Source organism: Schistocerca cancellata, chromosome 1 (assembly GCF_023864275.1).
Source record: "Schistocerca cancellata isolate TAMUIC-IGC-003103 chromosome 1, iqSchCanc2.1, whole genome shotgun sequence".
Classification (NCBI taxonomy): Eukaryota; Metazoa; Arthropoda; class Insecta; order Orthoptera; family Acrididae; genus Schistocerca; species Schistocerca cancellata.
In genome coordinates, this window is record NC_064626.1 from 653,557,671 (window position 1) to 653,584,167 (window position 26,497).

The 26,497-nt window shown below is 43.5% G+C and overlaps 1 protein-coding gene across 1 annotated transcript in view; it reads left to right on the forward strand.

The window, feature by feature from the left end:
* Positions 1 to 26,497, forward strand: part of LOC126183487 (cleft lip and palate transmembrane protein 1-like protein) — a 182,639-nt gene that overhangs the window by 117,962 nt on the left and 38,180 nt on the right. Inside the window, exons 5-8 of the mRNA XM_049925519.1 lie at positions 6,104 to 6,247; positions 19,211 to 19,352; positions 19,448 to 19,636; positions 19,726 to 19,934. Of these exons, the coding sequence (XP_049781476.1) occupies positions 6,104 to 6,247; positions 19,211 to 19,352; positions 19,448 to 19,636; positions 19,726 to 19,934 (684 nt within the window). The remainder of the gene's footprint in view (positions 1 to 6,103; positions 6,248 to 19,210; positions 19,353 to 19,447; positions 19,637 to 19,725; positions 19,935 to 26,497) is intronic.

A 26,497-nucleotide genomic window follows, 5' to 3' on the forward strand; every position in this document is an offset into this window, starting at 1 on the left:
CTGGAAGATATGTTAAGAAGAGAATTAGAACAGCATGTCTGACACTGATTATTGATAAATGTCACTTTCCAGCAACAAAATTAAATTATCTTCATGTGACCAGGCAGCAAAGTGTAAAAACCGATCCGTGGTTGGTGTCGGTGGTTTGTGATTTCTTGCTTCCTCAGGCAACGAAACAGTTGCTATCATTCTTAGGCCTTTGTAATTATTATCGAAAATTTATAAAGAATTTTACTGAGATTGCCGAGCCTTTGAACTGTTTATTCAGAAAAGGAGCGAAATTTGAATTGTCCACTGACTGTGAGATAAATTTTTGACACCCTCGAAACAGGTGCTAATGTTGAATCCAGATTTAGTATTACCCAACTTTGAAAAGAAATTCAATTTGGCCTGTGATGCAGTTTCAGAGTATCGATAATAAGGAACAACCAGTAGTGTACGCATCCAGACAACTGAACAAAGCAGAGCAAAATTATTCCACTGTGGAGAAGGATATGTTTCTTACTTTTATTGTTATTTATAAAGCCAAAAATTTTAGGAAGTGATGGATCACACTGTGTTCATGGTGCCCAATCCAGAGAAAAAGCATGGTAACACCGACAGTTCAAAAAGGAAAATTGCAGTTCTGCAAGTGATGGACAACTGTGTTGCCAAGTGGCAAAGAGCACAGACAGCTGATGCTGACTGTCAGGCATTCAGATCACAGCCACAGTTTGTCACACAATGGCTTATTGTGGAGAACAACAAAGTGCAGACTAGAGTTGGTGGTATCTGCGTCATTCTGGGATGAAGTTTTGAAGCAAGCACATGACCATATGTTCGCAGGTCATGGCACTCAGAACAGTTGTGACTGATGGTGGCTGAAAAATTTTCTTGAAGGGCTAGGGAACAGGATGTCAAGTAATATGTTAGGAACTGTGTACCTTGTGAGCAACAGGCTGACCTCAGTCACCAACCAGTTCCATTACAAAGATTACCAGAAACATCAAAACCACCCCATATGATAAAACAAGATATTTTAGATCCATTTTATTTCATTGAACACCAGTAGCTTATTGGTACGTGTTGACCATAACAGACCATTTCTGATAGTTCATAGCAATGACTGAAATTCCTGATCAGCACAAGCAATGGTAATTGGTTGCTGCCATTTAGTGTTCCATACACTTTAATCACAGGTCAGGGCACTGATTTTATGTCTGATCTGATGAGACAGCTGTGCCACTTGCTTCATAATTGCAAATTTAGAGCAAGCCCCCTTCAGCCCTCAAACCAGTGGGAGAGTGGTAAGAGTTCAGTGTATGGAGAACAGAAACAGTTCGTTGCAATATTTCTGAGAAGTTAGGTTATTATGTGAATAGTAATCACAACTGGGATGTGTACCTTTAGTACATCACTGCTGCATGTCATTCCAAAGTGCACACAGCTACTGGCCTTTTGCTGTCTAAGGTAATATATGGTAGGAAAAAGCCTTTGCCTTTCAAACGGATAAAACTGAAGCTAATAACTGTTAATCAGTGAGAAAGTTTTTTTGTAAAGGTTGTGAGGTGTTTGGCAAAAAGTGAAATGTGCAAACACAAAAGCTTTTAAGCATTGGAAATGGATAGGACAATGTTTAGGGAAGATACAATTGGGAGATGTGGGTGCCCCCCAACACCAAGCCCCTGCAGACCTCACTGATGGTCCCTGGCAAACTGATCAATCACCATTGTTCTCTGGGAGGGGGGGGGGGGGGGGGGGGGGGGGGGGGGGCACGTCAATTGCTGTCCCCCCTGACTCACAGATATTAGCAGAATCAACTGGCATCATGGGCCGTTCTCTTCCACAGAGGCCATGACATAATTTTTCATGAATATTCATACTTTGTGCAGGGTTGTTGGGCACCTTTCCTGGGGATTGTCTCTGACTTCCACAAGAACACCCTGGAAATCAGTTAGCGGAGCTGCAGACCACTGGGTATTGCTGGCTATATCTGCAGCACTTTTGAGTCAACAACAATTCATGATGTAACATCTGCTATGTTAACGATCACATCAACACTATGAGGCACACCTGTGTCAGCAAATAGTGCCTGACAAATGCTCTGCTGGTTTGCCTTCTTGCCAATGATATGGGGAAGGAAACACTGTACTTGTTAGTAAATGTGTAAACTGGCAGTAATATTTCATGAATGCTTGTGGGTGTCTGACAGATCCTCACCACTGCACTTCACCCGATGCTGTCCTGATGACTGAAGAGGCCACTGCATAGCCTACTCTAATTCTAACTGATGAATGTTATGGAGCAGTGGAAAATGACTGATTGACTGGTAGATAGATGGAGGAATGTTGATACTGCTTCTGTTGGATCACTGTTGAAAGCAAGGTGAAAAACTGTAATAAAAGGTGTTTCATAAGTGTGGGCCCACCCTTCTAACAAAACATTCGGAAAAACAGACATTTGGAGTCAGTCATTGTGAGAAGAGAGAGGGGGAAGATCTGTGAGGCTATGTTAAGTAACACAGTACAAAGACAAATGACAATAAAGAAAAGAAAGAAAGAATAATAGAGAAACAGTGATGCTCATTTTGGAAACAACTTGTAATTTTCAAGTGGAAAGAGGGGCACCGGACTTGTCAAACAAATAGAGAATTACTTGAGACAAACAATGGTGCATTTTGTTTGAGCATAACATTTTCTGTTCTCCAGTTCTGATCAGGGTTTCTTCGTTACAGGTGACATGAAAGCTGATGGCATTAACAGAAGCGGTCACACTGAGATTCTGTTGATATCAGGAGGTAGAAGCATGCATGCTAGTGCAGAGGATTTTATCCAATGCCACCCAAACAGAGCACCCAGTACTCAAACCACAGTGGTTAACCATTTGCAAAATTCCATGAAACTGCCTCTACCACAGACAAACATAAAGCTAGATGATCAAAAATGGTTATCAACAGCTGTTCATGCATTTTTCAGTAAGAGTCCAGAGTTCAGTACTCTTCGCATCTCACAAGAAACTGGTATCTTCCGCACACAGACAATGGCCACTCATACATGGCATCTGTTTAAAATGTAAATATTACATGATCTCACCAAGGATAATCCAGATTGTTCAGTTTGCAGAATAGGTGACACACGAGCTGGATGAAACCCATTGTTTGTCCTATGACATACTGTTTACAGATAAAGACAATTTATATGTGAACTGAGAAACAAAACTAAACAGAACACAAAGGAATTAAAAGGCCTTAGCTGCCAGTGGCTTTGATTTAAATCAATGGGGAAAATTGAAAATTTGTGCCGGACTGGGATCCGAACCCAGGTCTCGTGCTTACTAGGCAGATGCGTTAACCACTGTGCCATCCGTACACATTGGCCATCACAACTGCATGGATCATCCTAGCATATCCCCTGTCAGATCCAAATTCTCAACTTAACCGCACATTACTTATGTAGTGCCCTTTGCCCATTATCCTCATTACTTGCAGAATTTTGCTGATGCCCGTAAGAGATTGAGCTTGGTGTGCATCTGCAATGAAGATATCATCTGCCCCTTAATTATTTAAGTGGTGTCTGTTCTTGTGGACATGTTTGAAATAGCAGACACAGTTTTTGATCCTGCAGACACTATGATCAAGACACAAAGGAATTACAAATATTAGCTGCTAGTGGGCATTGATTTAAATTGATGGGGAAAGTTTAAATTTTGTACCAGACAGGAACTCGAGCTCTAGTCTCCTGCCTCTTAATTGAGGATAATGGGCAAGGGGCACTACATTAGTAATGTGTGGGTAAGTTGAGGATTTGGGTCTGACAGAAGACATGCTAGGATAGTCCATGCAGTTGTGATGTGTCGATAAATTGAAAATTTGTGTCTGGCAGGAGATATGATAGGGTAGTCCGTGCATTTGCAATGACCACTGTGTCCAGATGGTGTAGTGGTCAGCATGTTTGCCTAATAAGCAGGAAACCTGGGTTTGAATCCCAGTCCGGCATAAATTTTCAACTTTCCACATTGATTTAAATCAGTGCTCACTGGTGGCTAAAGTCTTTAATTCCTTTGTGTCTTGTTTCATAGTGACTGCAGGATCAAAAATAGTCTGTTCTTCCAGACATGACGAAAAGAACATATAACATATATATATAAATGACAAAATCACAGTCACTGGTCAGGTGTCAATCCTCACTGAATGTGTCCATAAAAGATAACTGGCACATCGAAAGTGATGGAATATGGGGTTTTCTATTGTTGGGTCCTTCTTCATGTAACAGCCCATTATTTGCAGTTGTTACAAGAATATTTGATGTTGTCTCAAGACAGGACAGTTCCATCTTTCTTTCATCACAATGTTGCCTAATCTCATTGTATGCTTTCTCTCCTGGCATATCTGGATATCCAGTTTTCCAGGAGGTGGATAGGTATTAGGCGTCAGGTGGACTGGCCATCATGTATCTCGAAATTAAGTCCATTGGATTTCTGATAGTGTAAAAATATGAAGATAGTTGTGTATGCAGTGAAGATAGTTGTGTATGCAGTGAAGATAGTTGTGTATGCAGTGAAGATAAAAAACCTTGCACAACTCAGAAGAGATTGTTGTTTCTTGTGCTTGCATTTGGATACATACTTTGGATAAATTCCATGAGAAATGGATGAAGCAGATAACTACCACCTTAGAGACCGCTGGACATGACAAACATCTCCTGTTGCGATAATGATATGGGCTGAAGCAATGAATTAAAATTTGTACTAGCACCGGAATTTGAAGTGGGTCTCCTGCTTTCTAGGCAGATATGCAAACTGCTGTGCCACACTTGGACTCCGGCTACCATAGCTGCATGGATTACCCTAGTATGTCTCCCTCCCTGATACAAATTCCAATTTACACTTCAGCCCATTGATATTCCCCTTCTATACTTCTATGAGTATTGCAGAAGTTGTCCAGTACGGACTGGGGCATGAAGAATTTGTATCTGGGAGGGAGATGTACTAGGTAATAAGTGCAGCTATGGTAGCTGCAGTACCAGTGTGGCACAGTGGGTAACGCATCTGTCTAGGGAGCGGGAACGTGGGTTTGAATTCTGGCAGTGCTACAGATCTTAATACATTGCTTCACCCTGCATCATTATCATAGATAAAAGTGTGACTCAGTATATCTCAGGAACATCAACTATTGCCTTTATTTGTTTTCACCAGCATTGCCTTGTTACGCAAAAAACATGACATAACTTGGGAATGAATAAAGCTATGCTGAAATGAAAGATATCAGTGTTTTTTCTTGTGTATTTCTCCATCTGTTTCATATGTCATATGAATCTTGTCACTTTGAAAATTATGAGTTTCGCCCAAGACAATGGCTTCTGAAAAGGCTGTTATGTTGGTAGCATAGCAACATAGATTTTCCCTCTTTCCCATCTCACAGAACTTGACTTTTAGTTTCTGTTTAGCAACCTGTTTTTGTTTTAGAAGAGTCGTTCCACACCTATGGACGAAACTGTACAATGTTTTCGAGTGTAAATCACAGTTATTTTGTTGGACGCTGTCTGTAAGGAAATTTTTCTGTAACACTATATTACATACTTGAGCTACACTAGCTGCACAGTCTCTCTTAGATTTTAGAGCTTGACATTGAGTTTATGTCTAATTTATGAACTTTCCGCAGTTAAGCAACTAGGCTGTTGGTACTTGGAATATCTTAGAGTAGAGGGATAATTCTTATCATGCATTTCTTAGAATAGCTTGCCTTGATTCATCTTTGCACACATACCAGAAGTTCCATATATTTACTGACAGATGACAGTGACTTGTCTGTGATGTTGGACACATGATTTCTCCTTAGATCCTGGCACTTGAGGCATATAGGTGCTCTGTTGTTATCTTACACAGGATGGTGTGTGATTTAAATGAAACCGGCTGGAGGAGTCAACTTTCACTTAATAATTCTTTATGACTTGTGTCATTAATTGGTTCACTTTTTTAGCAACATTTTTCTGCATTTGTCTCTTGTGAAATTTTTGATCAGTAGCTTTCAGTCCCATCCTAGGAAGAGCTAACTCACTCTCAATGCATTCAATTGTATGTGATGTTATTACAGTTATCACATTCTATACCTTTTTATTTTTTACAGTTTGAACTCTCGGGGAGAATTCCTTCCAATAATTCAGTATGATTTCCTCAACAATCGCTTACGTGATCTAGTTGTCATCGGCAAGAATGATACTATTATGATGACTACACTAGCATATGCTCCTGTATCTACTGGAAAACTAAGGTATGAACATCTATAGTTGTAAGGACACTTATAAGGTGCATAAATACATAATGTATTTGCTCAGAGAGGCCTTGCGTGTATTTTGCACATGTGTAAAAAATGTAATTTTCTTAGAAAGGAATGTTAGTTTATTGAAGAAAGTGGAGTAAAAACTTCAGCAGCAGTAGATCTGTAAGATACTAGTTGCACTTGAAAGTCTTGTATTAATTACTACAAAATATCCAATACTATAAAGTTTTCCTAAGCTGGAAAAACATGGCAATAGGAGGCAGACATTTCAGAAATTATCCATGGCAGCTCTTGAAGTTATGTTATGTAGAGGTGTGACGTGTCTTGAGCTGCAGCATCAATAAATTGTGAGTTGAAATGTTGTCTAAAACTTGGAGACTTTCTTAAAAGTACCAAAGTATGCCTAAAGATATATCAGAAGTTTTTTGTCGGTGTCTCAGATCGCTATGGTAGGAAAGATGTTAATACAGGTGGATTGCCATTGTTCAGTATTTCAAAATATGAGCATGAAAACATTGTAAAAGTAAAAACATTCATTGATTCTTCTCTCGAGCTGTTTCAGCTTTTCAATGCTGTTTGTTGTGTGACATAATTAGTAACATGTCCAAAAGCTTGAAATCAATATTAACCTTTTTGATGTATGTATTAGACAGTATTGATCTCAAACTCTAACTTTCCTTTTGTTTGATTTTAAACTTGTCATAATTTTTCCATCACTACAATTCCTTGGTGATGGTTTTCTACATCATTACAATTCCTTGGTGATAGTTTTCTCCACACTTCCATAAATTATGAGGGAGGTTCAGTAAGGAATGCAACACATTTTTTTTCTGAAAGCAGCTTGATTTTATTCAGGATTCCAATACACCATATTATTACTCACTCTTTTGTTACAAAATCCTATTTTCAACATGATCTCCATCCAGTGTAATGGCTTATGTCACCTTACTAGAGGTGCCTTCATGTCAGCATGATAGCCCACTTCTGGTCACCATCGGAGCCAGTGTCTTGCTGCATCGATAACCTCCATATTGCCCACGTTCTGCTTCCCAAAGTGCATCCTTTATTGGATGAAACAGATGGAAGTCAGAAGGTGCAAGATACTGCATGTTGGGTGAATGAGGAGGAACAATCCATCGAAGTTTTGTGAGCTGCTGTCGGGCACACAAATGTCTGTGTAGCCTTGCATTGCCATGGAGAAGGAGAGTTTCATTTGCATTTTTGTGACAACTTTAATGAATAAAGAAAATATGATGTGTTTGTGTTGTTTTAAGACACCCCTCACAGAAACTGGAAGAAACATTAGATGAAAGTTCTACAATGACCTTTTATATGCAGATTCAGATGTTGGCTAGTAAGTGCAACACCCCCCCCCCCTGCGGGTCTAGGCCCGAGGTATTCCTGCCTGTCGTAAGAGGCGACTAAAAGGAGTCCATCCCCCTCACGGGGGTAGTTAGCGCCTGCGTCCGGAGACGGACGGTTCCACGACCTATAATTGTGGTCTTTTTGGTTTTTCACTTCTCGTTTCTTCCTTCCTTTTGTTGGTTCCTTTCTTTGTTCTTCTCCACCTCACTGTCTTCCTTACTCTTTCCCTTGACTTCTCCTTGCCTTCTCATTGCCTTCTTCTCATTGCCTTCTTCTCCTTGCCTTCTTCTCATTGCCTTCTTCTCCTTGCCTTCTCATCGCCTTCTTCTCCTTGCCTTCTCTGGTCTCCGCCTCGGCGTTTGAGACAGTCTGTCCTCTTTCTCCCTCTCTCTCTTCTTTTTCCTCTTCTTCCTTCCTCCCTGTGCGTGCCTGAAGGCCGACCCACGTGTTCGCACGCGTAGCCGGTGACGGGGTAACGCGTAATTCCCCGCCCTGGGTAGACATGTAAGGCACGCGCGTACCCCCTGGTAAAGGCCAGGCCCGGGGAGGGGTGATTGCCTGAGCTGATACCTTCTGACCATGCCGATTGGTCCCTCCGTCTGTTTCTCGGGAGGTGTGACCTGAGGTGTAAACATTCACCTAAGGCGGGAGTGCCCTCTGAGAGGGTCCCCACAAGGAAGGAGCGCGCCATCGGAGACGCTGGCAATCATGGGGGATTCCTCCGCAATGGATTCTACTCCATCTCTCTCGACTTCTGCCCAAAAACGGAAATGTGACCAGCCACCAGTGACAAAAGTACTACCACATGCCCCACAGTTCCTCGTCATTTCTCGATCTGAGGACGGAAAGGATTTTTCCTCTGTCAACCCTTTCGTTATCCAGAAGGGCGTAGATGCCATAGCCGGATCTGTCAAATCTTGTACCAGGTTGCATAACGGTACCTTATTACTGGAAACTGAGAGTGCCTTTCAGGCACAAAAACTGCTTCGGGCCACACTCCTGTACACGTTCCCTGTCCGGGTGGAGGCCCACCGAACTTTGAATTCATCTCGTGGTGTAGTCTATACTAGCTCCCTCGACGGATTGACTGACGAGGAGATTCAATCTTTCCTCGCTGAGCAGGGCGTGACGGCTGTTCATAGGGTCATGAAAAAGGTCAACAATGACCTTGTACCGACCCGGACACTTTTCTTGACCTTCGATAGTGTTAAGCTGCCATCGCGCATCAAGGCGGGCTACGAGGTTATTTCTGTTCGCCCCTATGTCCCGACACCTACGCGCTGCTACCAGTGTCAGCGTTTCAATCACACTCGACAGTCTTGTTCCAATGCGGCTAAATGTGTCACTTGTGGCAGGGATGCCCATGAGGGTGACTGTCCACCTCCGTCTCCTCATTGTGTGAACTGTCAGGGTGACCATGCCGCATCCTCCCGCGACTGTCCTGTCTATAAGGAAGAACGCTGTATCCAAGAAATTCGGGTCAAAGAGAAAGTGTCCACCTCGGCTGCTCGCAAGCTCTTGGCTAGTAGGAAGCCCGCGCTGCTCCCAGCGGGGAAATACAGTACTGTCCTCGCCTCTCCTCGGACTACCAGGGAGGTAGCAACCCAGACATGCGATCTGACCTTCAGCACCACGGTCGTCCGTTCGGCCAGTGCTAAGATCGCGCGGTCGACGTCTCCTCTTCCTCCCATCAACCCACAGACACCAGCCCCTTCCATCAGCTTCTGCTAAGACGAAGACCCCGAAGTCAGATGCACGGGCCTTCAAGAAGGAACCATCCCGTGCAGACTTCCTACGTACCTCGACCTCCCAGCTTTCGACCGGTACTTCCACCAAACGTCCTTCCAAAAAGGCTCATAGGAAGCACAGTTCTCCTTCTCCGCCACGGCGCATTTCTTCTCCTGCACCACCCAGCGGTTGCCGCCCCAGGCCATCATCCGTTTCGCCTGGCCGCACCGCTGGTAGCCGTACATCTGGCCGTTCACCGGCGGAAGAAGCTCCCCCTCCCGGCCATCCTCCCGAGATGGCCGATGAACCTATAGACCCAATGGACGATGATTGTCCGCCTACTGATAGCGGCGGCAGTGCTCGCTCGAAGCCAGGCCCTCAGCGGCCTTCGAGGTGACCCCTTCTTTCATCTTCCTTTTCTTACGATGGCACTTATTCACTGGAATATTCGCAGCATTCGCTCCAACCGAGAGGACTTGAAGTTGCTGCTCCGCTTGCACCGTCCGCTCGTCGTAGCCCTCCAGGAAACGAAGCTACGCCCATGCGATCAAATTGCCTTGGCACACTACACCTCTGTGCGTTTTGACCTACCCCCTGTGGTAGGTATCCCAGCTCATGGAGGGGTTATGTTGCTGGTCCGGGATGATATTTACTACGATCCCATCACGTTGCATACCGGCCTGCAGGCAGTTGCCATCCGCATTACTCTCCCCACTTTTACGTTTTCCTTTTGTACCGTTTACACTCCACCGTCATCTGCCGTTACCAGGGCAGACATGATGCAACTTATTGCTCAGCTACCTGCACCATTTTTGTTAACTGGAGACTTCAATGCCCACCATCCCCTTTGGGGCTCTCCAGCATCCTGCCCGAGGGGCTCCTTGTTAGCAGACCTTTTCAACTAGCTCAATCTTGTCTGCCTCAATACTGGCGCCCCTACTTTTCTTTCGGACACATCTCACACCTATTCCCATTTAGACCTCTCTATATGTACTCCCCAACTTGCACGCCGGTTTGAGTGGTATGCACTTTCTGATACATATTCGAGCGACCACTTCCCGTGTGTTATCCATCTCCTGCAGCATACCCCCTCTCCATGCTCCTCTAGTTGGACCATCTCCAAGGCAGACTGGGGGCTCTTCTCTTCCAGGGCGACCTTTCAGGATCAAACCTTCACAAGCTGCGATCGTCAGGTCGCACACCTCACGGAAGTCATTCTCGCTGCTGCTGAATATTCCATCCCTCACCCTACTTCTTCTCCACGTCGCGTACCGGTCCCCTGGTGGACCGCAGCATGTAGAGACGCTTTACGTGCTCGTCGACGTGCTTTACGCACATTTAAATGCCACCCTACAGTGGCGAATTGTATCAATTATAAACGATTACGTGCTCAGTGTCGTCGTATTATCAAAGAAAGCAAGAAAGCCAGCTGGGCTGCTTTCACAAGCACCTTCAACAGTTTTACTCCTTCTTCTGTTGTCTGGGGTAGCCTGCGCCGGCTATCTGGCACTAAGGTCCACTCACCAGTTTCTGGCTTGAAGGTCGCGAATGACGTCCTTGTGGCCCCTGAGGCTGTCTCCAATGCCTTCGGCCGCTTTTTCGCAGAGGTTTCGAGCTCCGCTCATTACCACCCTGCCTTCCTCCCTCGCAAACAGGCAGAGGAGGCTAGGCCACCTAACTTCCGCTCCTTGAATTGTGAAAGTTATAATGCCCCATTCACCATGCGGGAACTCGAAACCGCACTTGGCCGATCACGGTCCTCCACTCCAGGGCCTGATTCTATTCATATTCATATGCTGAAGAACCTTTCTCCTGCGGGTAAAGGTTTTCTTCTTCGTACATACAATCACATCTGGATTGAGGGACACGTTCCCGCATGCTGGCGCGAGTCTATTGTTGTCCCGATTCCTAAGCCGGGGAAGGACAAGCACTTGCCTTCTTGCCTTCCAGTTATCGACCTATCTCGCTTACCAACTGTGTCTGTAAAGTGATGGAGCGAATGGTTAACTCTCGATTGGTTTGGCTGCTCGAGTCTCGACGTCTACTTACCAATGTACAATGTGGATTTCGTAGGCGCCGCTCTGCTGTTGACCATCTGGTTACCTTGTCGACCTTCATTATGAATAACTTCTTGCGGAAGCGCCCGACCGCGGCTGTGTTCTTTGATTTGGAGAAGGCTTACGACACCTGTTGGAGGGCGGGCATTCTCCGCACCATGCATACATGGGGCCTTCGCGGTCGCCTCCCTCTTTTTATTCGTTCCTTTTTAATGGATCGACAGTTCAGGGTACGTGTGGGTTCTGTCCTGTCCGACACCTTTCGCCAGGAGAATGGGGTGCCACAGGGCTCAGTTTTGAGCGTCGCTCTCTTCGCCATCGCGATCAATCCAATAATGGATTGCCTCCCAGCTGATGTATCAGGCTCCCTTTTCGTGGACGATTTTACCATCTATTGCAGCGCGCAGTGTACACATGTCCTGGAGCACTGTCTTCAGCGTTCTCTTGACCGTCTTTCCTCCTGGAGTGTCGCCAATGGCTTCCGTTTTTCTGCCGAGAAGACGGTCTGTATTAACTTCTGGCGCTACAAAGAGTTTCTCCCACCGTCCTTACGACTCAGTCCCGTTGCTCTCCCAATCGTGGAGACAACCAAATTTTTAGGCCTTACATTTGACAGGAAACTTAGCTGGTCTCCACATGTGTCATATTTGGCCGCCCGTTGTACCCGTTCTTTAAATGTCCTCCGTGTTCTCAGTGGTATGTCGTGGGGAGCGGATCGAACCGTCCTACTTCGTCTATATCGGTTGATCGTCCGCTCCAAGCTGGATTATGGGAGCTTCGTATACTCCTCTGCACGGCCATCCATCTTACGCCGCCTCAACTCCATACAACATCGGGGTTTACGACTTGCGATCGGAGCATTTTATACTAGTCCCGTAGAGAGTCTTCATGCTGACGCTGGCGAATTGCCACTCACCTACCGGCGCGATATACTGCTTTGTCGGTATGCCTGTCGGCTACTGTCAATGCCCGACCATCCGTCTTATCGTTCCTTTTTTGACGACTCTCTCGACCGTCAATACGGGTTGTATGTCTCTGCTCTGCTACCCCCTGGAGTTCGCTTTCGTTGCCTCCTTCAACACCTTAATTTTTCACTCCCTGCAACCTTTCGAGTGGGCGAGAGCCACACACCACGTTGGCTCCAGGCTCAGGTCCGCGTTCACCTTGACCTCAGCTCGCTCCCAAAAGAGGTTACCTCCGGTTCGGTCTACCACTCCCGTTTTTTGGAACTTCGTTCGAAGTTCATCAACATGACTTTCATTTATACAGATGGCTCTAAGACCAATGACGGGGTCGGGTGTTCCTTTATTGTCGGGGCACAAAGTTTCAAATACCGGCTCCATGGCCATTGTTCGGTCTTCACAGCTGAGCTCTTTGCCCTCTACCAGGCTGTTCTTTACACCTGCCGCCACCGACATTCTGCTTATGTCATCTGCTCAGATTCCCTGAGCACCATCCAGAGCCTCAGTGATCCGTACCCGGTTCACCCTTTCGTACACCGGATCCAACGCTCTCTTCAGCAGCTGGTGGACGTCGGTTCTCCGGTTAGCTTTATGTGGGTTCCTGGCCATGTCGGTATCCCTGGGAACGAAGCTGCAGATGCCGCGGCCAAGGCTGCGGTCCTCCAGCCTCGGACAGCTTCTTGTTGTGTCCCTTCGTCCGATTTTAGCAGGGTCATTTGTCGGCGCATTTTATCGCTGTGGCATGCCGATTGGGCTGCACTTACTGACAACAAGCTTCGGGCCTTAAAACCTCTTCCCGTGGCTTGGACGTCCTCCTCACGCCCTTCTCGGCGGGAGGAGGTAGTGTTGGCCCGGTTAAGAATTGGACACTGCCGGTTCAGCCATCGCCATCTGCTGACGGCTGCGCCGGCGCCGTTCTGCCCATGTGGGCACTTGCTGACAGTTTGACACATTTTAGTGTCCTGTCCAGATTTTAACACACTGCGTCTAGATCTTAACCTGCCAAGTACTTTCGATGCCATTTTAGCGGATGACCCACGAGCAGCAGCTCGTGTTCTTCGTTTTATCAATTTGACAAACCTCTCTAAGGACATTTGATGATGCTGTTTTTTAATCCTATGCCTGTCAGTCTGTCTTTTATCGTGTTATCCCTTTTAGTTGTTGTTGTCAACTTGTGCCTCGCATTGCATTCTTAGAGTAGTCAGGGCGCTAATGACCATTGAAGTTGTGCGCCCTAAAACCACACAAAAAAAAAAAAAAAAAAAAAAAAAAAAAGTGCAACACCATCAGCGCAGTATTTCAGAGTTGTTATACACGCCCTAATATGTCTACAACTGTCACAGTTGAGTGAGGCCAACTGAAATCTGGATATGCATTGATAAAGCTAGACTGAGATGAAGACCATAGACCCTCAAGAGGACGTCGTTATCAGGAGAAAGAAAACTGGCATTCTACGGATCGGAGCATGGAATGTCAGATCCCTTAATCGGGCAGGTAGGTTAGAAAATTTAAAAAGGGACATGGATAGGTTAAAGTTAGATATAGTGGGAATTAGTGAAGTTCGGTGGCAGGAGGAACAAGACTTTTGGTCAGGTGAATACAGGGTTATAAATACAAAATCAAATAGGGGAAATGCAGGAGTGGGTTTAATAATCAATAAAAAAAATAGGAGTGCGGTTAAGCTACTACAAACAGAATAGCGAACGCATTATTGTGGCCAAGATAGACACGAAGCACACACCTACAACAGTAGTACAAGTTTATATGCCAACTAGTTCTGCAGTTCTAAGCAAAGAAGGGAAAGCAGAAAGGTGGAAGGAGTATATAGAGGGTCTATACAAGGGCGAAGCACTTGAGGACAATATTATGGAAATGGAAGAGGATGTAGATGAAGATGAAATGGGAGATACGATACTGCGTGAAGAGATTGACAGAGCACTGAAAGACCTGAGTCGAAACAAGGCCCCCGGAGTAGACAACATTCCACTGGAACTACTGACGGCCTTGGGAGAGCCAGTCCTGACAAAACTCTTCCGTCTGGGAGCAAGATGTATGAAACAGGCGAAATACCCTCAGACTTCAAGAAGAATATAATAATTCCAATCCCAAAGAAAGCAGGTGTTGACAGATGTGAAAATTACCGAACAATCAGCTTAATAAGCCACAGCTGCAAAGTACTAACACGAATTCTTTACAGACGAATGGAAAAACTAGTAGAAGCCGACCTCGGGGAAGATCAGTTTGGATTCCGTAGAAATACTGGAACACGTGAGGCAATAATGACCTTACGACTTATCTTAGAAGAAAGATTAAGGAAAGGCAAACCTACATTTCTAGCATGTGTAGACTTAGAGAAAGCTTTTGACAATGTTGACTGGAATACTCTCTTTCAAATTCTAAAGGTGGCAGGGGTAAAATACAGGGAGCGAAAGGCTATATACAATTTGTACAGAAACCAGATGGCAGTTATAAGAGTCGAGGGACATGAAAGGGAAGCAGTGGTTGGGAAGGGAGTAAGACAGGGTTGTAGCCTCTCCCCGATGTTATTCAATCTGTATATTGAGCAAGCAGTAAAGGAAACAAAAGAAAAATTTGGAGTAGGTATTAAAATCCATGGAGAAGAAATAAAAACTTTGAGGTTCGCCGATGACATTGTAATTCTGTCAGAGACAGCAAAGGACTTGGAAGAGCAGTTGAATGGAATGGATGATGTCTTGAAGGGAGGATATAAGATGAATATCAACAAAAGCAAAACGAGGATAATGGAATGTAGTCAAATTAAGTCGGGTGATGCTGAGGGAATTAGATTAGAAAATGAGACACTTAAAGTAGTAAAGGAGTTTTGCTATTTGGGGAGCAAAATAACTGATGATGGTCGAAGTAGAGAGGATATAAAATGTAGACTGGCAATGGCAAGGAAAGCGTTTTTGAAGAAGAGAAATTTGTTAAGATCGAGTATTGATTTAAGTGTCAGGAAGTCATTTCTGAAAGTATTTGTATGGAGTGTAGCCATGTATGGAAGTGAAACATGGACGGTAAATAGTTTGGACAAGTAGAGAATAGAAGCTTTTGAAATGTGGTGCTACAGAAGAATGCTGAAGATTAGATGGGTAGATCACGTAACTAATGAGGAAGTATTGAATAGGATTGGGGAGAAGAGAAGTTTGTGGCACAACTTGACCAGAAGAAGGGATCGGTTGGTAGGACATGTTCTGAGGCATCAAGGGATCACCAATTTAGTATTGGAGGGCAGCGTGGAGTGTAAAAATCGTAGGGGGAGACCAAGAGATGAATACACTAAGCAGATTCAGAAGGATGTAGGTTGCAGTAGGTACTGGGAGATGAAGAAGCTTGCACAGGATAGAGTAGCATGGAGAGCTGCATCAAACCAGTCTCAGGACTGAAGATCACAACAACAGTTCTGCAGATGATGAAGAAGTTGATGAAATGTATGACGAGATAAAAGAAATTATTCAGGTAGTGAAGGGAGAGGAAAATTTAATAGTCATGGGTGACTGGAATTCGATAGTAGGAAAAGGAAGAGAAGGAAACATAGTAGGTGAATATGGATTGGGGGGGGGGGGGGGGGGGGGGGGGGAAGAAATGAAAGAGGGAGCCCCCTGATAGAATTTTGCACAGAGCATAACTTAAGCATAGCTCACACTTGGTTCAAGAATCATAAAAGAAGATTGTATACATGGAAGAAGCCTGGAGATACTGACAGGTTTCAGATAGATTATATAATGGTAAGACAGAGATTTAGGAACCAGGTTTTAAATTGTAAGACATTTCCAGGGGCAGATGTGGGCTCTGACCACAATCTATTGGTTATGAACTATAGATTAAAACTGAAGAAACTGCAAAAAGTTGGGAATTTAAGAAGATCGGACCTGGATAAACTGACTAAACCAGAGGTTGTACAGAGTTTCAGGGAGAGAATAAGGGAACAATTGACCAGAATGGGGGAAAGAAATACAGTAGAAAAGAATGGGTAGCTTTGAGGGATGAAGTAGTGAAGGCAGCAGAGGATCAAGTAGGTAAAAATACGAGGGCTAGAATAAATCCTTGGGTGACAGAAGAAATATTTAATTTAGTTGATGAAAGAAGAAAATATAAAAAAGCAGTAAATGAAGCAGGCAAAAAGGAATACAAATGTCTCAAAAATCACGAAGTGCAACATGGCTAAGCAGGGATGGCTAGAGGACAAATGTAAGGATGTAGAGGCTTCTCTCACTAGGGGTTAGATAGATACTGCCTACAGGATAATTAAAGAGATGTTTGGAGGAAAGAGAACCACTTGCATGAATATCAAGAGCTCAGATGGAAACCCATTTCTAAGCAAAGAAGGGAAAGCAGAAAGGTGGAAGGAGTATATAGAGGGTCTATACAAGGGTGATGTACTACAGGGCAATATTATGGAAATGGAAGAGGATGTAGATGAAGATGAAATAGGAGATATGATACTGCACGACGAGTTTGATGGAGCACTGAAAGACCTAAGTTGAAACAAGGCTCCAGGAGTAGACAACATTCCATTAGAGCTACTGACAGCCTTGGGAGAGCCAGTCCTGACAAAACTCTACCATCTGGTGAGCAAAATGTATGAGACAGGTGAAATACCCTCAGATTTCAAGAAGAATATAATAATTCCAATCCCAAAGAAAGCAGGATGTGAAAAGTACCGAACTATCAGTTTAATAAGTCACGGCTGCAAAATACTAACGCGAATTCTTTACAGGCGAATGGAAAAACTGGTAGAAGCCGACCTTGGCGAAGATCAGTTTGGATTCCGTAGAAATATTGGAACACGTGAGGCAATACTGACCCTACGACTTATCTTAGAAACTAGATTAAGAAAAGGCAAACCCACGTTTATAGCATTTGTAGACTTAGAGAAAGCTTTTGACAATGTTGACTGGAATACTCTCTTTCAAATTCTGAAAGTGGCAGGGGTAAAATACAGGGAGCGAAAGGTTATTTACAATTTGTACAGAAACCATATGGCAGTTATAAGAGACGAGGGGCACGAAAGGGAGGCAGTGGTTGGGAAGGGAGTAAGACAGGGTTGTAGCCTCTCCCCAATGTTATTCAATCTGTATATTGAGCAAGCAGTAAAGGAAACAAAAGAAAAATTCGGACGTGGAGAAGAAATAAAAACGTTGAGGTTCACCAATGACATTGTAATTCTGTCAGAGACAGCAAAGGACTTGGAAGAGCAGTTGTACAAAATGGACAGTGTCTTGAAAGCAGGGTATAAGATGAACATCAACAAAACCAAAACGAGGATAATAGAATGTAGTCGAATTAAGACAGGTGATGCTGAGGGAATTAGATTAGGAAATGAGACACTTAAAGTAGTAAAGGAGTTTTTCTATGAGGAGAAAAATAACTAATGATGGTCGCAGTAGAGGGGATATAAAATGTAGACTGGCAATGGCAAGGAAAGCATTTCTGAAGAAGAGAAATTTGTTAACATCGAGTATAGAGTTAAGTGTCGGGAAGTCGTTTCTGAAAGTATTTGTATAGAGTGTAGCCATGTATGGAAGTGAAACGTGGACGATAAAAAGTTTAGACAAGAAGCGAATAGAAGCTTTCGATATGTGGTGCTACAGAAGAATGCTGAAGATTAGATGGGTAGATCACATAACTAATGAGGAGGTATTGAATAGAATTGGGGAGAAGAGGAGTTTGTGGCCCAACTTGCCTAGAAGAAGAGATTTGTTGGTAGGACATGTTCTGAGGCATCAAGGGATCACCAATTTAATATTGGAGGGCAGCGTGGAGGGTAAAAATCATAGAGGGAGACCTAGAGATGAATACACTAAGCAGCTTCAGAAGGATGTAGGCTGCAGTACGGACTGGGAGATGAAGCAGCTTGCACAGGATAGAGTAGCATGGAGAGCTGCATCAAACCAGTCTCAGGACTGAAGACCACAACAACAACAACAACAACAACAACAACAACAACAACAGTCATTGTGAGCATTCCACTTTCCTAAGTTGATCACCATGCTTTTGTCCACTGCCAGGTCTCTGTAAACATTCTGGAAATGCCTATAAGTATCTGCAGTGCTCTGGTTTTCAACCAAAAGAAAGTCAGTGGCAGCTGTGTGCTTGAAACACTCCTCTTTTGCAGACATCATGCTGAAGTGTATGGTTAGAGCCGCCAGCTATCAAAACTTCATGAAACTATAGGGGCTGAAGCAAGAATAATCCAAGATGTCCCACAACAAATTCTGTATTTTTTCAACTAAAATTGGCCGTGAAAGAAATGTGTTACATTACTTATTGAATGCCCCTTGTATTTCAGACGTTTGCCTGACTTTCACAAGTTCTTTAGTTCTAAATTAAATTTATTCATTTTCTGAGTTGGCCTAAGGATATAGATACTTTCAAAATACATAAAATCTAAATAAAATTAATGCTTTGTTGTTAGCTTTACATCTTAGGTTAATGAATAAATTGGGTGACTGACACTTGTACATTGCATTCCCTTACTGCCATTGTTAATGAATGCTCAACTGTAGGGAGACAAAATGCACAGTTGCAAGCAATTTTGAATGTGTTATATTGTGCCTACTGTTGCCACTCTATAAACAAATAATTAAGAAAAGCCTACAGAAGGGATTGTTTCAAATATTTGGTTCAGCTTTCATGTTTAACAGTTATGATTCCAGCAAGTCAATTTAAGTATTGCAGATCTTCTAAAGTAATAACCATGTAAGTTCTTTAAATGGGCATTGTTAAGGTACGTTTGAATTCTTAAATGATAGAAATTCTGACACTGGATACATAATTCTGACATTCATTACTGTGATTCTGCAATTATTCTCATTTTATAGAGTGATGCAGCACATTGAAACTGCTTTACGGTCATTAATGTCTTTTGGTTTTAATGAAAAGGATGTAGATGAGGTAAAAGGAATATTTGCCGATACAAATATGTATCTCCTCTGCATTACTGTGTTTGTGGCTGCTGTTCATGTGAGTAAAACCAATACATGCATTTTTTCATATATTTATATATGTATATGTATGGTGTGGTAAAGATGTTCAAGAAAACTATAAATTCTTTGCAGCTGTTGTTTGACTTTTTAGCTTTCAAAAATGATGTCACATTTTGGCGCCACAAACAAAACTTTGCTGGCTTGTCAGTTAGAACAGTAGTTTGGCGAGCTTTCAGCCACATTATTGTGTTTCTATACATGATGGATGAAAAGACATCATTACTAGTCCTGATTCCCTCTGGCATTGCAACAGTAATTGAGGTACTAATGTAGACTTTAATGAACGTGTAACTTTATATTTTATGCTTCATTTATATATACCCACCTTTAATTTAATGAAATGATTGCAGCTATGGAAAGCGCAGAAGGTTATTTATGTGGAAGTAACATTTAGTAAGTTACATTTACCTTGCTTGAGGTTCACGTCAAAAGGGTCATCTGCTGCTGAACAGAAGACCCAAGAATTTGATGCAGAAATTATGAGATATTTATCATACATATTGTATCCCTGCTGCATTCTAGGAGCAATATATTCATTGCTGTATGTGCCACACAAAAGGTACGTATCAAATGTTGTCGTTTTTGTGATCTTCTTCATGATTAAAATTCAAGTTCAGCCACTTCTTCCAAATGAAACGACCACAGACATTGTGAAACACTTTACAGTTTTAGCAGACACAGGTATCACTTGCAGGGGACACTGTCACCATTGTAATTAATGTACAGATAAACAGGCACAGGTTGCATATTATTTGATTTATTTTACTAGTTTCATTTATCATATGTAAGCATTCTCAGGTATTCATTGCCCTGATGCCAATGACATTGACATTGTGCTGATGAGGGTGCCGAGTGGTGCTTTAAATCTTCTAATGCATTGCCACTAGGGCAGTGAATATCAAAGGATGCTCTTGTCTGATGAGTTAAACTAGTCAAACAATACATGGCCTGTGGCTGTTTATCTGTACATTAACTTCATAGCTTGTTTTGCAAAGTCAACAATGAGGTTGGTTTGAACAGCACAGTGCTTCACTAGGTGTCATCCTATTGCAAATGGGGTCTTAAACTTTGGTTGCAAGACCACAGTTTAACTTGGCATTTTTCACATGAAGAAACCATTGTCAGAGATGAAATGAGAGATAAGTTACACAAATACTAGGATGATTTGAGGACTGAACTTTGAGACCTATGGATCTGTCATCTGATATTTATCCACTTGCTTGCCAAGCTGTGTATTGTTAATAATACAGACATCTAAACAAACAATGCTTGGTCAATAATTGATGGTTAGGTCAGCATAATAAAAATAATAAATTTTCTTGATTCATTTGTTTGGTGCAGACACTTTCACATAGTAACTGAGATGAAGAATATTAGAAGCAATATGGAGTGAATGGTGAATGTTTTGAGACATCCTTGAACAGAAAAAAAGAGGAAGTATATTTGGACAATGCATGCAGAAAAGCTGCAGGATAATCCAAGCCTGTCTCAGTAACAGTAAAAGATCAGGAAATAAAAATACTAAATTAGCATGTAGTGTTTCAATTGACCCAGTTCATTTAAGAAGCAGCACTGCCACTGAGCAAAACATTCAAAACTCTCAGCCTGACATAAAATGACTCTTATTACCACAAAAATGCACCTACTTTTTTTTAAGCTGACTGCAGTTGCCTGAAGTATTTTTTGAGAGTCAACAATGTAGGAAAAGACAGATTGGTACTTGCTGTAAAGAAGACAAGGTAAATTGCAGACAGGTGCAATTAAAGATGCTTACATATAGCTTTCAGCCACAGTCTTCATCAATGAAAGAGAGACACACACACCATTCATACACACAAAGAAGCACTCCTCATGCACACATGATGGCTGACTCCAGCATCTTGGGCTGGAATGCAACTATCATGTGGGATGCAAGCAGCACTCTGGAAGGGGAAGGGGAAGGGGAAGGGGAAGGGGAAGGGGAAGGGGAAGGGGAAGGGGAAGGGGAAGGGGAAGGGGAAGGGGAAGGGGAAGGGGAAGGGATAGCAGTGTACAGGTGGGGAGAGAGATGAACGCTTTCTGGTGGAACGTGCAGGGACCAGAATGCCAACAGGTGCAATGTCAGGAGGTTGTGGGGCAGGGAGGTAGGGGAAAGAATAATGTGTTGTAAGAATGATTCCCATCTGTGCAGTTCAGAATAGCTGGTGGTAGGGAAGGATCCTGATGGCTCGCCTGGTGAAGACCCCATTGAAATAAAATGTGTTATGTTCAGCTGCATGCCGTGCCACGGGGTGATCTAGTTTGCTCTTGGCCCCCAGTTTAGTGATGGCTGTTCATCCTGATGGACATCTGGTTGGTAGTCATACCAATCTAAAAACCTGTGTAATGATTTCAGCAGAGCTGGTAAATGACGTGGCTACTTTCACAGGTGGCCGAGCACCTGATGGGGTAGGAGGTGGCACACTAGGTTGAGGAGGACCATGTGAAGTGGGTGGGAGAGAAGGTGTTGAGGTTGTGAAGGAACAAAGATAAGGCGTCTTGGCAATGATTTTAGATAATGAAGATATCATCAGTGAACTTAAACCGGACTAAGGGTTTGGTGTTTTGGGAGGCTAGAAATGTCTCCTCTAGATGGCCCATAAAAAGATTGGCATAGGAGGGTGCCATGTGGGTGCCCACGGCTGTGCCGCAGATTTGTTTATGTATCTTCCCTCAAGAAGAGAAGTGGTTGTGGACTAGGATAAAGTTAGTAAGGTGTATGAGGAATGAGGTAGTGGGTACGGAGTCTGAAGGACATTGGGAAAGGTAGGGTTCAATAGCAGTAAGACCAAGGGCATGAGGGGTGTTGGCGTATAGGGAGGTGGTGTTAACAGTGACAAGTAGGGATTGAGGAGGTAAAGGTGTGGGGATGGTGGAGAGTCACTGAAGGAAATGGTTGGTGTCTTTGACATTGGAGGCTGGATTACAGGCAATTTTTTGGATGTGTTGTTCAATGAGGGCCGAAATTCTTTCAGTGGGGGCACAATAACCTGCCATAGTGAGTGTCTAGGATTGTTGGATTGTGGATTTTGGGGAGCATATAGGTGAGTGTGTGGGGAGTCATAGGGTTGACCAGGAAGATTGACTCAGGGGAAATGTTTGGGGAAGGGCCTCTGTTGACGCATCCACCCACCTCTGTTGACGCATCCACCCATCTTTCCCCACTCCTCTCCTTTTTTCCCCACTTCCCTGCCCCACAGCCTCCGACACTGCACCTGTTGGCATTCTAGTAACTGCTGCACCAGACAGTGTTTGTCTCTCTCCCCAACTGAACACTACTTTCCTTTCCCCTTACCTGCCCCATCTAGATTGCTGCTTACATCCCATATGATAGTTGCATTCTGGCCTGAGATGCTAGAGTTAGTGGTCGTGTGTGCATGAGATGTGCTTGCTCGTGTGTATGAAAGGTGTGTGTGTGTGTGTGTGTGTGTGTGTGTGTGTGTTCTACTGATAAAGGCTGTGGCCGAAAGCTATATGTAAGTGCCTTTTAATTGTGCCTGTCTGCAGCTTTAACACGCCTTTCTTTACAGTAAGTAGCAGCCTGTCTTTTCCTACATCATGAAATCCCTATTGGAGTTTCAATAGTTTGTATTTTTTGAATGGCTAGATTTCATTGCTGAAGTGCAGTTCTTTAATTTCTGCAAAATAACTGTCTGTGGCTCCATAACATTCTCATTGCACTCAAAACATTTTTCCAGGCATAGGCTGATGTAAACAGAGTCCAAGAAGGTGGCAGGATATGTTGCTGAATGAGCTAGAGTTTATAACAGCTGTAATGTCATACAGTTTATGGAGCACAAAAAATGTTGCTTAACAGTATTTATTAATGGTTTCTAATATAAACTGCTAATCACAAAATGTCATCCCCCCTCTCACTTTTGTTTTTTCTTTTGTTCTCAAACATCCTCTGTTGTTTTGTTGGTCTTGCCAATTTCATGAATCTTAAATGTTCTGTTCAGATTTCTATTATTGTTATCTCTACACTTCTCTCCCATCAGTGACAGAGTTACGAATTAACACACGGTGGTAAAGACCATTTCTTACAAAAGGTCAACATCACGTTAAAACAAAACAAATATAAGCATATTGGAATGACAAAGAAAAGGTACAGAAACATCAAGTTAAAATGCTATGAATGTGATAAAGATACAACTTTGTTACAAGAAAGTGTTTACGGTGTCTGATGTGATAGTTCATTAATTCTGCGCAGAGATGACTTGCTCCAGAAATCAAGATGGAAGCCTTATAGTCCTTCCTAACTTTGATACTCTGATTGTTTGGTGGTGCTTCCTATTGAGGATGTTGTGGTTTGATGCCCTCAGAAAAGTTTGGAAGATGTTTTTCTGCTTCACATTTCTTCCTGAAAAAGAGAGGCTGGTTTAGGTCTGTGTACTGACTCAGTTTCTGTGAAAAGCATGCAGACAGTTTCCATTTTCACTTCTCCAGTTGTTTCAATACAGAACTGGTACCACCTTTGCATGCAGGGTGAAAAGACGGAAGTACCTTAGAACTTGTAAGCTAGGACATGGCGTTCTGGAGTGAAAGCTACTGGACTTTTAGAATAATAATTTTGTCACAAATGAAGGTACAAACAATTTGTCACTGAACAACAGTTATTTTAAAAACATTCCCCAAAGTGAAATTTATGGGGACTACTCCACTGCAGCCCTAGGGGATGGCCACTCATTGTTGAGTTCTTGTTTCGGCTACCATGGGGCCTCAACCTTTGCAACACTCATCCCTTTCCATGCTGCATGTCTGTCTCTCTGCTATTCTTTTTCCCCTCCCTTGGGAAACATGTCTGGGATATTTTTGGGTCTGTGTTCTGAGGTTTTAATAGCCAGACGTTAGAACAGCCCCTCGTGTGTTTTTTGTTCCTTTCTTCATTCTCCATCTCCTGCCCTTCCTGTGCTTCAGCATATGATGTTCCTCTATGTTTCTTCTTCCTCCCTGTGTACTCCTGAAGGCCTGCCCATGTGTTTGACACATAACAAGTGACAGGGTAAAATGTAATTCCCAGCCCCAGGTTGACAGGTACAGTTTGCACATACCCCCTGGTACAGGCCAGGTCGAGAGAGAGGTGATGGTTTGAGGTGTTACCTTCCCAAACTGCCAATTGGTCCCTCTGTCAAGAGTTTGGGAGGTGTGACCTGAGGTGTGAACAGTGGCTTAAGACAGGTGAGCCCCCCTCTGAGGTGTGGCCCCCAGTTAGAAGGAGCACCATCAGACACTTGCAATCATTGGGGATTTTTTTGCCATGAGTCAGTCACTATCTCAGCCTACATCTACTAAACATAAACAGACTGATGCTAAAGATTCAAAGAATCTCGCAGCTGTGCCTTGGTTCCTCATGGTATCATGTACTGAATGAGGACAGTCCTTTGCTATAGTTAATCCATTTAGTATTCAGGAACGTGTTGATGCAATTGCAGGCCCTGTGATATCATGCTCTTGTTTACATAGGATCCAGGTGAAGGGGAAAGTACCTTACCCTGTTGCTCACAATTTGTTGGGTAGTCACAAGCCCTGCATTTTACCACCTGGCACTTAAAGTACCGTCCTTGCTATACCTTGCTTCACCAAGGACATAGCTGTGCAGACTTATGACCCCAAATTCAACACTGCAGTTGTAAAATTGCCCAGTATCATATGAGCATCCCCATCTCCACCTCCTCCAGCTGCGTAACAAACCAAACCACCAAATCTTCGCCCTCGCCCTGCTTCACAACTGGCAGGCTGGAAAGGACAAAAGGAACACTTTAGTGAAGACTTCTTACATCCCTCCAGCCAACAAACATCTGAGTCTTCATCTGCCAACTGCAAAGGCTCTAAGAAATTAAATGAAGACAAATAGTCTTCTCCTTCTCTAACTCAGAGATCCTCTTCAATGGTGACACCAAGTGCTACGCTCACGCGGCCAATTTCCATTTCACTGGTGTGCACTGCCTACCATTTTTCTGCCCTGTAATTCACAGGATGACCCAGAGAGAGTGATGACACCTCTGTCGATTTCATGGAATAGGATCCTTCAGCTCTGTGTCCTGTAACGTCGAGTCTTTGAAGGCTGGCACTCGGCAGCCGTCAAGGTGACAACAATTCATTTATTCCTTCCCCCCTCCCCTCCTTTCCCTGCCATGGCTCTCCTTGTGAGGAAATTTTGTGGCATTATCCATCAAGGAGGAATCAAGACTGCTCTGGAATCACAGCATCTGGTTGTTTTCTGCCAAGAAACAAAATTGCATCCTTGCAGTTGCTTTGATCTCTCACAATTCCTTCCAGTCTGATTTCCATCTCATTGGGGAGTCATGCTGCTCATCTGGGATGACATTCATAGCCAAAGCACCTCACTGAACACTTAAGTTACAAGCTGCTGCAGTCAGTCATTCAATGTCACCAGGACAGACTTCCTCCAGCTTATTGGTCAACTCTCTCACCCTCTCTTGCTACTTGGTGACTTACATGCACACCATCCCCTTTGATGCTCTTCCAGAACCTGCCTTGAGAGGTTCTCTCCTGGCCGACCTTCTCAATCAGCTCAACCTCATTTGTCTTAATACTAGAACACTCACGTCGAGACTCTAAGCATACATATTCCCATTTGGCTCTTGCATTCTGCACTGTCCAGCTTGCCCATTGTCTTGAGTGGTCCACTCTATCAGAGACATACTCAAGCGACCATTTTTCATGTGCTGTCTGTTTGCTGAATACTACTCCACCTACGTGCAAATCCAATTGGCGGCTCTCTTAGACTGACTGGAGGCTTCACTCATCTCTGTTGATCGACGAACAACATTTCCCCAGCTGTGATGACCAGGTAGAGTACCTTGAAAATGTTATCCTTACCACTGCAGAATATTCCATACCTCATACTTCATCTTTACTGTGCCATGTTCCAGTTCCTTGGTGGACTGAGGCATGCCACGATGCAGTTCGTGTGTGGAAACATGCTCTCTGTGTTTTTAAGCACCATCCTATGATGGTGACCTGTAGATGTTATAAAAAGTTGCATTTGCAATTTCATCGCATTCTTCAGGATAGCAAAATAGCTTGCTGCATTTCATGTACTAGTTCTTTGAACAGTTCACTCCTTCCATAGTGTGGGGC